The 13236-nt window shown below is 31.9% G+C and overlaps 1 protein-coding gene across 1 annotated transcript; it reads right to left on the bottom strand.

Annotated features, from left to right (window-relative positions):
* Positions 1–2426: 2426 nt before the first annotated feature.
* On the bottom strand, positions 2427–4757 carry LOC114179545 (indole-3-acetic acid-amido synthetase GH3.3-like). The gene is made up of 3 exons (XM_085670598.1): positions 4308–4757; positions 4099–4200; positions 2427–4009 (listed from the first exon to the last, which is right to left on the bottom strand). Exons 1-3 carry the CDS (start codon positions 4634–4636, stop codon positions 2623–2625), a joined length of 1818 nt encoding a protein of 605 aa, XP_085526724.1. The 5' UTR covers positions 4637–4757; the 3' UTR covers positions 2427–2622.
* Positions 4758–13236: the final 8479 nt, after the last annotated feature.

The following is a 13236-nucleotide window of genomic DNA, read 5'->3' as shown; positions in this document are numbered from 1 at the left end:
ACATGATCAATTGCTGGAAAAGACTATATAATGACAAGGAAATACAAAGTGTTGAAAGTTTCTTTATGTCAACAACATATTGATATTGAGAGCTCCACTATCAAGCAATAGCACTTTTAAGGAGGAATTCAAGTGGATGGACATCAACCCTTAGTATACGTAGTATCTCATGAAAGTTGGAATTGGCACCAAAGGTTGGTCATTTCAATTTCACGAGGCTTGACATGCTTAATAAAATTGTTGGAGTACTTCTTATTAAAACTCCTAATGAGTTATGGAATGAGTAAAAAACTTATTTATAGCTTGTAATCCTATCAAGTTAGTCAAAGCACGGAAGATAGTATCATTATAAGAAATTGTGTAATTATCGACGAAAAAACTTTATATGTTAAACAAAATTTATTGATGATTTTTTTTTACAATAGACAGATATTTTTGTCAATAATTTAAATTGCGCTCGTAAAATGAACATCAAAGTTTTTACTTTAAACTTTGACCATTTTCAAATAAGTTAATGTTATGTATTGTTGTTATTACATGAAAATTTTATTAAAAAAGAAAAAAGAACGAAAAACATTGATGACTACACCAAACTTATGACAAAATTACATTGGTGTCATTACCTAAAGATTTTATTAAAAAAGAAAAAAGAAAAGGGAAAAAAAAAGAAAAAAAAAATGGTGGACTACACCAAAACTATGATAAAATTACATCACACACATAGCTAAAAAAACCTATTATGACAAAAATCCATGATCTTTTTCACGAAAATCATTCCTTACTTTGAACTTTATGTGTAAAGAAAAAAAGTAAATTTAATAACTTGGAAAAACTTTCTTATTTTCTTGAAATGCAACTTGGGGAAATTAAAGGTGAAATTTTCATACATAAAATCAAATATGTTAGTGATGTGTTGAAAACGTTTCAAATGTTGAGTTGCAATCTAGTTTCAATTGATACTAGAAATAAATTTAACAAGTCTTAAGGAAACCAAATTATGGACAAGATTCTATATAAACAAATGATGGGATATATATATATATATATATATATATATATATATATATATATATATATATATATATATATATATATATATATATATAATACAAGGATTGATATTCTATATAGAATAGTGTTTGAATAAATCTCACATCGTTTAAGAGTCAAAGGTAAACACACTTTAAATATTTCTTCTCCCTCCATTTTTTGAGACGTCTTTTAAGAACAAAATCGTGACAGAGTTCCATGTTCAAAACAAATTTAGAAGTTCCGATCACAATATAGTTGGATACTTTGATGCTAATTTATGCGAAGAGAAGACAAAAAAATAAATATCATAGATGCTTTTACGCTTGGAGATACTCCAATTTCCTCCTTGTCAAAAAAGCATTATGTCATGACTTTGTCTTCATGTGGCTGAGTATATAATTATTAGTATGAATTTGCCAAACTCCATGTTTGAATAATTAAGGATAAGAATGAAGGAAAACATGTTTTTAATGGTGAATAACAAGCCAATAATAAAGTTGGTCAATGTGGCAGCACAAGCTGTAAGTAAATTTATTGAAATCTAATTTCACATATGAAACTGGAGTTATGCAAATTTGAGAATCAAATTTGAAACATTTTCACCAAGTCTTTAAATAAAAAAAGATCTAAACAGTTTAGAAGTAAATTAATTGATGCTGAATTATGGGAGTGTTGAAATAACATTTTAAATACCAATGACATATAAACAGCTTGATATCATGCATTTTTTTTTTCTCTTTCACTATTTTCTGCTAATCAATTACTTTGTGCGTGTGTGATTGTGAGTGAGTTCTATTATACTTGATATCTTCAATAGAGAGAAACTAGAAGTGAAGAGAGAAAATATATAATTTTAAAATGTTTAAAATTGATGAGTACATAATCTTAGTTGGGTGGCTCCATATTCCTTCAAACAACCATTGTGAAGTTGTCTAACCCACCTACTTGGCCAAACAACCTGATTTTTCAAGCGTTGGACATTAAAGACATAAACGGTTAAGCTGCACGGTCTCTTCAATGGACTGTCCAATTTCTTTTCTCAAAAATAAAACAGAAGTTTGATTTGGATTTTCATAAACAAATTTAACATAAAAGTAGTGTTACATATAATTCCACGAGCAAAAGAAGAGACAGAAGACAAACGTGTATCTGACTTTTTGCCATGAAAGTTACATTACATGCACGTGATAAAAACAAAATACTAAAATATATGAAAAACAGTCATTTTATCAAAGAAAAAGATTCATTTTGTTGAAGATATATAATTTATAGTTATTAAAAGTGTGCACATGATGGATTCCCCACACGAAAAGGACAAAGATGTTTTAGACAGATCCATCATCACGCTGTCCCCGAAACTTATTGTGCCAGACAGAAATCAAAAGCAAAAGACATAAACTCATAAACTTTTTTTATTTCATGAAAGACACGTAACATCGAATCAACAGATCCAGACAGTTTCAAGGGTTTCACTGATCAACCAAAACCACCCATTCCTTTCACTGTCTTTCCCCCCTCACTTTATTATTATTACTATAATTTTTATTGACAATAATAGCGCACGATTGCATGTACGTACGTAGCCATCCTTCAACCACGACGTTCCGGGGTCCAGTGAGGTTCAGCGGGGCTAAAGTGAACAGACTCTACCCTGGAATCCAACAACTCCGTTATGGGAGTGAAAGTGACGCAGCGTGGCACCTTGTACTGGTTAATCGAGGCACCTCGGGAGATGGCGTAGTCCATAAGCTCTTCGAAGGTTCCCTTCTTCACCACACGAATCTCCAGCGGCCCAATAGAACGGTCGGAGACTCTCCCTTGCCGATACACGGCGTTCAGCGACTCCTCCATCATCAAACAACACTTCTCCAGCACGTCTCCAGAGGGAGCATGGCGCGAGTCCTTCATCAACAGCTCCCAGTAAATCACGTAGTGCCCCGGGATCGACTTCGTGTCCGCGAAGCTCGTGTACTCCACCACGCTCGTGTTGAACTCCTTCAACAGCACCGAGGCGTTCTCCACGGCGTTCTGCAGCTCCGACTCGTCCGTTTTGTCGGAGTCAATGCTCAGAAGCACGTTCTTTCTCCTCACGAAGCGGAACTGCGGGGCGTTGTTGTGGAACCCCGTCACTTGGAACACGTCGCCCACACGGTAGCGGCACAGACCAGAGTATCCGGTGAGAACGAGTTCGTAGGATTTCCCTACTTCGACGTCAGCAAGGTCGACCAAAGGCGGTGGCGAGTCACGTGACAGGGTGGAAGATGAATTTGAAGAGGAATCGTCGTGAGGCAAGAACTCGAAGTAACCCATGTTTGGCATGATGGTATATGATACATCAGAGGGGTTGCAGATTGGGTTCAGGTTAAGCCCAAAGTAACACTCCGAGGAGGCGTACATGGTGCAAGCGAGAGGTAGGCCTCCGCTGTAATAATCAAGAGTTGGAATATACTGCGCCATGGCACCCGTCACGATCACGTCTAGATACTTGGTGTTTGGCCAGATTCTGGTGATTATGTGTTCCCAGTCTTCTCCAGAACATTCTTTGGTGATGAAATTGGCAAGTTCCGGGTTTGGTTTCAGGATTTGAGCCATGCGTTGAGTGATGGCAGGATCGGTGATTTTTGGGTTTAGGGTTCCGGTGGAGATGTCGTGGGCTAATTGCTCCCAATTGAGCTGGAGGAAGCGGATGGCTCGAAGAAGGCCCGAGGCGAAAACGGCACCGACTCTGAGAACCTCATGGCGCATGATGAGGCCGCATAGCATTTGCGTGTACATGCTCTGGAAGGAATCGGGGCAGAGGATTGCTTCATCGGGGCTTGTATACACGTTGTATGGATCGTGGGGTCTGTTTTTGAATTGCTCGCTCTTGTAGTAGCTAGTCAGCACGGGGCGTGCCACTAACCCACTCGGCGTCTTCGTCTCCGCTTTGATGAACAGAAACAGGAGAGCCTTACCCTTCTCCAACCCAGGCATATATCTGTGTAACGTAAAAATATATTCACATGAATTAGTTCGTGACATAAAAAACATAATATATTTGCACATGTCTTAGGAAGGGAAACATACTGGTTCATCACTGGCATCAGAAGGCTGTAAAGCGACTGACGACGGTCCATCTCTTCACGAATCGTTGGCATCAATTTCCTCTCCCCAGCAGATGTTCCAGAACTGCAGTTTCGCCCAAGGTTAGTTAATTCACTTCAAGTCAAACACAATTTATGAATACAGATATAAGGTTAATGCGCATTAATAGGCAAAAAGCAGTATGTACGTACCTAGTGAGAAACTCAGAGATCGGGTGAGCGCAGAGGATAGGGGAGCGGTCACCGTTAGCAATGCGCTGGATATCATGCTTCAAATCCTCGTACGAAACGACAGGAACCTTGGACTTGAAAGTGTGACGGTCCGTGGCTTTATTGAGCTGAAACCGTTTGAGGTACTCAGTCTGAGCGTTTTGGCTCAGAATCTCGGCAAGCACTCTCTCTTGGACACGGTCAGTGTTTCGGGTCATTTCCTCGATAAAGCGCAAAGCCTTTGCGTTTTTGTCATCACAAGTAGGGCGAAGTGCAAGAGGGGATGGAGATAATTCAGCAGCAATGGTCATGATGGGGATTGTGAGTGAGGTAAGAGAAACTGAAGCTCTAGCTCTTTGGTTTCAACTGAGAAGTTAAGAGAAGATGAGAGAGTGGAAGAAGTAGATGAGTGTGGATGGAGAGAAAGTTGAGAAATTTGAGGGGTATTTATAGAGTTGTGGTAGTAGGGGAAAATGAATTAGAAGTATGAAGCATGTGCAGTGATCGTCATGGTTGGCGGAAGCAAACAGCGCTTGCAATGACGTTGTAGGAGTTAATGGGGATTCGCGCGACAAAGGATTGTGTGTGTTTCAGATAGTGTAGCTTATTAGGGAGACAGGTGGGCCAGATATGAAGCATGGTGGCCGACATGTGGGTCCACATATGTCGCCACGTAAGCAAAAGTTTCTCGAGTGTAGTCCTTAGGGGCGAACCATGCGGCCATGGGGTTGTAGGGTGTGTTGGTATCAGAAAGTGATGGCTGCCGGCTGCGCCAGGGACTGTGAGAAGTTTTTACTTACTCAGGACAAAACTTTACTCCACCATTTTGCAACTTATCACTCCCTATTTTTGCCCTCTAACTATATTTGTTCAAACTCTCATTTTTCTTTTATCCTCAATTCTTATCACAACAGTTAAACATCAAGGGTGTTTTCATTCTCATTTCCAAACAATCTTAGGGTGTTTCTCATTTCAGTTTTTTAAAAAGTTGCTTTTATTTTCAGAAAAAGCAAAAGAAAAAACATAGATACTAAATTCATGTCTTACCCTATGTAGCACCACCACTCCATGTAATTCACTCGCTTAAATTAGAACACACATACAATGAAAGAGATGAGAAAATGTTTATCACTTGATTCTGTTTTTTTTTTTTTTTGTTTAATTTTAAAACAATATTCGCAACACTTACCTTGTACGAAATTGGAGAATAAAACATACAACTATTTTATAAAATAGTTTTGAAAAATTCGAAGGAAATCAAGCAAGGCCTAATTCTTGAAAATGGTGATTATAGTCCTCATCTTATTCTTTTGATAAAAGTATATTTCAATACAAATTCATGATTTATATTAATTAATTAATTCATTAAAGTTTATACGAAATAGATATACCGTAATAAACTCTATTAAATAAATTTGTCTAATTTTCAAACGTATGCACAGTAAATACAGCTTCCTCGATCTGTTGAAAAGTCGCAACTTGAAGATAAACTTGGTCAACTTTCCCTTCTGATTAATAATTAGAGAAATTGTATTTGCATAATATGCTTTAAACTAAAATTATATAAGAAAAAAAAAAAAAAAGGCTTGAGATGAAATAAATGATATGGTTGAAAGAGATGGAGAGAATGATGAGTTGTAAAGTGTTATAAAAAAGTATGTAAAATAATATGATTATTATTGAGTATTAAATGAGTTGAAAGGTGACACTTAAAACTAAAGTGTTGACCGTTCTATTCAAATTTGATTTTTTCTGAATTATTTTTCATTGCATAGAATTAAATTTTATTTAACCTAAAATCCAGAATGTTGTCTGTTCAAAAAATCCCTTTAAATAATACGTGTATAAAATATATTTAATAAGATTTTATTCTTAAATTATTTTTTCAACTAGCATATCTAAATATAAAATTAATTTTACAATCTAATTTAAAATGCATATAAATTAATTATTAAATAATATTTTTCATTACTAATCTGAAATACACCATAAATCCAAACTATTATGTGTATAATTAAAATCCTTTCATATTTTTATGTTGAAATTAATTTTTAAGTCCTTATATTGTTGTATTGACTTTCCAGTTGAGTCCTTTAAATCACCTTAAAAAGTCCTTATAATATAAAAGTCTTTAACAAATAAATAAAGGGTAGTTACGTTATAAATACCCCGTGTGCGAATAATGAAATTTAGTACCAAACTTAAATATTTTTCAATTTGAGGACATAAAATTATATACTTTATAAAAGAATTGCTTCTTTAAATTTAAAAGCCTAAATTGGATTATTACAAATTCTACAAACTAAAAACATATTTAAATTTTAAATAAAATAACGATTGTTTCTATATAATTGAAAGGGAAGATATAACAATGTTTTATATATTAACTAAAAAATTAAATAGATAATCCAATTAACCCATTTGCGCACAATAGTAAGAAAACCGAAGGATAGAATGGGAAAAATGAACAGAAAGAAGAGAATTTTGTTTTATATTTTATTTATTTATTTATTTATTTTATTTCATGCTTGTATATCTCCACATACCAAATAAAAAGAATAATAAAATTAAATATTTTGAAGTGAGTCCTAATAAAATTTTTATTCTATTTAATATTCAAAATATTGAAATTTATCAAAATAACAATCAAATTACACATACATATTAAAAAATATAAAAAATTCCCACACTTAATAGAAGAAAGTTTTTAATAAGATTCGATTAAAAATACCTAAATTTATAAAAAAATTAAAACTTAATTATACGTTTTTTCATTTTCTATGTATAGATACATAATATTACCCCACTTAACAACAAAATCAAATGGTAAGAATTCAATTGAAATCTGTTGGACACTCAACTCAATAAATTTTTTAATAAGTATTTAATTGAAAATACTTATCTTTCTATTTATCGGTGTTGTGTTATTTTAGGATTTTTATTATTTAAACGTAATTAGGTAACGATAATACATAAATGAATGGTAATTCCAAAGATTTGTTAATAACTTGGTATGGTCATAGCATGACAAGATAAGATATATAAATTTGTTATTGCAAGTTTTTTATTTGACTAGGTTTGGATTTGAGGTTTTGTTTGATTCTTCGTGTCTGTGTGAACGAGATAATTCTAAATTCAACGGGTAGGTTAAGGGTTGATTTAATTTTTTTTTTTATTATGACAGTTACGTTGTGATTCCTTGTTTTCAGCCTCTATATATTTAATTTTAATAAAAGAATTGCCCTACTCTATTCTAGCTACTAATTTATTTTCGGCATGCTTTCACAATTATTTGTTTTATTTTATTTCTTTGATAAATTCAAGTCCAATTTTTTTTAATCCTACTAAAATTTTGTTTAATACAACATAAAAATTTCGTTAGCACCCAAAAAACTGATTATTGAGTGTAATAATTAGGAAAAGTTCCAATAATGGGTTGAGTTTCCACGATTTTTGTTGAACCAAATTTATAATTTAGTCAGTTCAGATTTCTTTTATGTTATCACTGAAATAGCAACGGATAAACGAGTATTTTGACAAGCAAATACGCATCAGAACATTTAAATTTGTTGTTTTTTCTTCTCTACCAGAGGTGTTTATTCAGTGTGCATAACTTAATACCTGATTTGAGTTCTGGGGAAATTATGAAGCTCTCTATCTCTCAATCTTATAAAATACTAAAGATTCTTTTGTAAACAAATCTGAAGGATACGTATTCTTGGATTCACAAGTTTAAAGAGTGAAGAAGTTTGATACCCAATTTCAACTCGGAAGGTTCATAACACTCAAGTGTCTAGTTCAATGAACAAAGATATTTGATATCCGATCTTGATCAAGAGAATACACAACTTTACACCGTCAATTTCAACAAAGTGTTTGATAATTTTTGGTATTGTAAACTAATCAAACAAATTATTATTCTTGCTTTCTGCACTTTGTACAGAGAAATTCTTCTATCCTTTCGCCCACGGAATATTTATCCCCGTAATTAATAGAACCAATCTCCATGGTTGTGTTGCGAATGTGAATCATGCTATATATTCTCCCTTTGGTATTCTGATCGTAGTGAAGACTTTAAGAGGAAGGAGGAATCGAAAATTTAACTATTCTTTTCTCCTTTATCTAAATCCAAATCATACACTTCTAAACTGACCCAAAACATGACAGTACTGTAAAGCATGCGTGCACAGTAGGAAAAAGGTAAGGCTATCGTTTTCACAGTCGCTATCACGATGGAAAACATTGAATTGATAAGCCTCACAAAGTTGATAAAAAGCACGTTCATTGAATAGAGGCGTAAATGCCAGAAGTTGGGTCCAATTATCTCTCCATTGCCAAAGTCAGCAGGAGCAACTATAACAAATCATTTTACCTTTGACACTCTCAGTTACATATATATCTTGTTGGTTCCAGGCATACCAAAACGGTGTTACAGATATAGAAGTTAATGTTAAACGATAAAAATTAAAAAGGCAGATCAATTAATTTGTATGAAAAAATTTCGAAAGTGACATAAACTTTTCTAAAATTAACAACACCCATATATAGTGAAGGGAGAACCAAAGAAAATTTACTGGTATTACTGTTTTACTTACACAGATTCAATCGCGTTAATTTTACCTTTCCTTGTTCACTTTTTGGTTAAGATCAAGGACCTTTTCAAACTATGGAATGCTTGAGTTGTTTCAGCAATATTTATGGTTTTATCCCAAATACGATTTGGCAGTGGACCGGACTGTCAAGATCGTATTAAGGGGTAACAATACACAAAACTAAAATTAAATTAGAACAGTAGCCTTCATTTTTTGACCAAAGTAATCTCGCACTACGTGACATGAATGATTAGGTATTAGTAGAAAGAAAAATGATTTCACATTGAGAGCAAAATGCTTCGCAATTCAAAGATTTTGAGTGTGCAATGATACGAAATTTGTGGCAGCTATACTAAGCGTATTATTTGGTGACCGACAAAATCAGTTAGCAATTATCATAATAACATTTACAACAGCGAAACCTCTAAAAGCTTCGTAGAAGGTTTGACAAGTTGAAATTGTTTTCCGAGGATATATACGAGATGAGAGAGCGAGAACAGATAAAATTTGATCGACAATAAACATAAAAAAGGCATTTTTAATCCATCAATCCCACCGAGTTTCCACTGGGGAAAACTTCCTGTCGCCAAATGGTAGAACATATGGACGTGACAAGACACTAATTTGCGAAGGCAAAGCAATTGATGAAGCCTAAATATCATGGTTGACTACCACATCAAGCCCATAAATCAAGTTTGAATACGTTTCTTGATTGTATTGGATTGACTATTCCACGCGGACATTAATTCAATGTTATGGTTGTGCACTTTGTCAACCGTTGTAGTTATATTTACTCATGTTTTAGTTGCAGATAACCCTTCCGAATGGATTATGGATTTTACTTGCAACCACCGTCCATTGGAAGGGACAAGATGCTGACAACTAAAAGAAGGAAAATGTTGTCATTCTAATTACTGTCTTAAAAGCATATTAGGCAGATTTTGCACTGGAATTCAATCACGGATTTACTTCTCTAACTTTTATCACCCAACTCTTGCATTTAAGGTACAAAGATACTGAAATTGTTTTTGTCGGCAACAGTGACCAAAACTAGAAATACATCCCACATATTATTATGCTTAATATAAAAAACTATAGAAAATTAGACTAACATATTTTATTTAAAAAGAGAAAATGAATCAGCCATACCACAAATTTTATGTGGAGGGACAGCGGTGGCCCAATAATAATTGAATAAAGTAAGTAAGTAAATTATTTGTTACCTTGGTTCTCTCAATTATAGCACTTACCGTAAGTAAGTAAAATTTTTTATGTATATATCATACACAGTTAAGCAGTACATAAGTTTGCGAAACACTGGAAATGCGGTGAACAGTAGAGATATAAGGAACAAAAAAGGTAGAACAAAAAGCACAAACCACAGTCACCTTGGTTGTATAATTGTGAAGTGATGGATTACACGTACAAAAAACTCTGCTGTACGTGGTCCTCACACCCGTTAGTGGGTACCAAGAAAGCAATATCTTTCAGGTCCGTGACACAATAATAGTGTATGCTTTTCCAAACAAAAACTAAGGTTGTCACAATCTCAAGAAAAGAAAAAAGAGAGAGAAACAAATTTGTATGATGTGTATTCTACTTAACGGAGGAAGACAACCAAAAGAACATCATATGTAAATGAAAATATGCATAAAATGTCAAAATTATATTTTTCAAATAGCACCATTAGGTTAAAAAATCCCACTCTTTCAATTTTATAACAATTATTACTTTTTTCTATCTCTTTGTAAAAAAGGAAACGCATTTTTCTTGAAATGTCACTTAATGATCTACACATGTTGAGAATCAAAGGATACAATTTTGCTTACACGGTTTCACTGAAGCCAAAACTACTTCAACCACTCGTTTGCTTATCTGCGTGACACACGTTTGAGAATCTGTCTTTTTTTTTCTTTTTCCAATTTGTAAATCTTTCAATGTGTCTAGATACAAAGTCTGGCTAAGAAAAATTTATATATATATATATATCATGCCTGCGTAATGATTATGTGATATGTGCTATTATGATAGAAATAAGAAAAACGAGGATCAGAAGTATACTTCACTAATTAATTAGCATTAATTATGTTGTTAGCTGTTAGTTGGGAAACTGAAATCAATTTTTAGCATCCATTCATAAGTTCGAAACTTACTAATAGCACCCTAAGTTGATGCTTAAAATATATTTCCTAGAGACCTTAGCACTTCTTGCTGTAATCTGCAACAAAAGAAAAAAAAAAACAGTAATAATTTCATGAATGATTTTGTCCCGTGATCATAATATTTAGTGATTTTGCATTGTAAGACCTATTTTTGTGGGATTTTGAGAAAATAATTTAAATTAAATGAAGAATGAATAGACCTATTTTAATGTTACAATGAAAAGTAGAACATTTGATTATTATTTTTATATAAATTATCTTTTTGAAATTATATTTTAATATTTTGTCGAAGTTATGAGGTAGTTTTTTTTTTTTTTTTTTTCAGACTTCGCTCTTTTGCAGGTGATAGAGTTTAGTTCAAGATTTTTTTATCAAAACTTTTATTTCTTTTCTCGTATAATGTAAACTTTTTCTTTTCTTTTCTTAACATGTGCGATTTTTTACATTCCAAAATTTGGCAAGTTAAGAATTATGATTTTTTTTTCCAATCTGAATTCGCTATAATGATATGATTTGTAGGTTTGAGTTACAAGAAATTATATATTTGCGAAGAAAATGAAATTATTTCTCTTTTTCTCATAATCAAACAATATTTTTGAGATTATTTATTAGTTAGGGAATATATTGAGTTCACTAAAAAAATATCCAAAATTGATGTTCTTATCCTTTATATATAATTTTAAATAAATATGGGTCGTGAACATATTTTTCTAAAGTATGATAAATTTTCTTTCTACACATATAAAAGGAAAAACAGTTTACTTTTTCTTCCCTTATAACACTATTTTTTTTTTTAAATTATAGCGTGTTAGTGCATATAGTCAACTTTGTATATTAAATCATCTTTATTATACATTAATTGTGCATTAACTGAATGTACTGTACGAGAGTAAGTGAAAAGTCAATGTCATCATAAGAATTGATTTAAAACTACTAAAGTAAAATTAAAGGAAAGTTATATGATTCGTTGCAATTGTATGTAGTTTATGCAATCGTAAATTTATACTATTTATTCAAGTAATAACTATGATTTAGTTATTTAAAAAAATACATTTGTTTTACTTTGGAAAATCAAATAGGGTGATTCTAATCTCAGTTATTTTAACAAAACATAGGAAATTTTAGTTAAAAAAAATGCTAGATAACCGTCGTATTAACGTAATATATCTTTAAATATTTTTTTTCTATAGAAAAAGTAATAGTTTGTGATAAAGTTGATTTGTAAAAAAAAAATGAAAATTTTGGAGAGAGAGTGATATCATTAAAGAAATAGACTACACATTTTCTTTGTGATAAAAAGCATAATATATAAATAATAGTTTGTGAGTGTATCACAAATTTATTTATTTTTATCATGGATCGAAGACCTGGGAAAGGGTATTACAATGAACATTGTTAAGAAATGATCATTTAATAGTGTTACTAATTGTGATTGAAAGATTAGTTACAAAATACTGGTCACTTATGTGAATGAGAATAAGTTATTTAAAGTGATTCTTTGTGGAATGCAAGCACGTGGATTGAAGCATGAATATAGTGCTTGTGGGTGATAGTGTCACTTTAAAGTGAAATTAAAGTGTTTTGAGCAAGTAATAGTAATAAGTTAACCCTTAATGTGAATTAGTACTCACTTAAGAAGATAAGATACTTTTGCTTAGGCCACACTACAACAACTCAAGTGAATGACTCAAGTCGTTGGAACAAATAATTGATCCTCATGCTAGCAACAACGTTTGAAATAAAGTTTATGAAATTTAAAAATAATTTTTTAACATATTACATATAGTATATTATTAACCTCTTTTATTGTTAATTATGTTTTTGTAATAAATTTTAATATAAATATTAGTATAATATTTATACAAATAATAAATTTGGTCTTAATCAAAAAAATCAAACTTATTATTTATGTGTGAATGTTATTAATTAATTTATTTTTATAAAAAACATGAATTAAAAATATATTAGTCTTAAATGTGTACTCTTTTTTTTTTCAAAAGCATTTATACTTAATTAGTTTTATTCTATAAAAACCAAAATTCTTTATTTTTAATTCCTATATAATTTTTTTAAAATTTTTTAATACTAATTCTTTAGTATACTTTTTTTTTTCTTTATAGATTCCTTTCAATTCCTATCATTCTTTACTTTTAGGTC

This window comes from Vigna unguiculata, chromosome 3, assembly GCF_037176805.1.
Source record: "Vigna unguiculata cultivar grain cowpea cultivar isolate G323 ecotype 2 chromosome 3, ASM3717680v1, whole genome shotgun sequence".
Classification (NCBI taxonomy): domain Eukaryota; kingdom Viridiplantae; phylum Streptophyta; class Magnoliopsida; order Fabales; family Fabaceae; genus Vigna; species Vigna unguiculata.
The sequence above is the reverse complement of the archived record's forward strand: the minus strand, read 5'-3'. Positions and strand labels throughout refer to the sequence as shown.

Bases quoted from the DNA above. Each gene is read 5' to 3' on its own strand.
- LOC114179545 (XM_085670598.1), bottom strand. From the start codon at position 4,636: ATGACCATTGCTGCTGAATTATCTCCATCCCCTCTTGCACTTCGCCCT. The intron at 4,201-4,307 runs GTACGTACATAC...GCGAAACTGCAG, and splicing joins ATCTCTGAGTTTCTCACTAG to TTCTGGAACATCTGCTGGGG. The intron at 4,010-4,098 runs GTATGTTTCCCT...TACGTTACACAG, and splicing joins CTGATGCCAGTGATGAACCA to ATATATGCCTGGGTTGGAGA.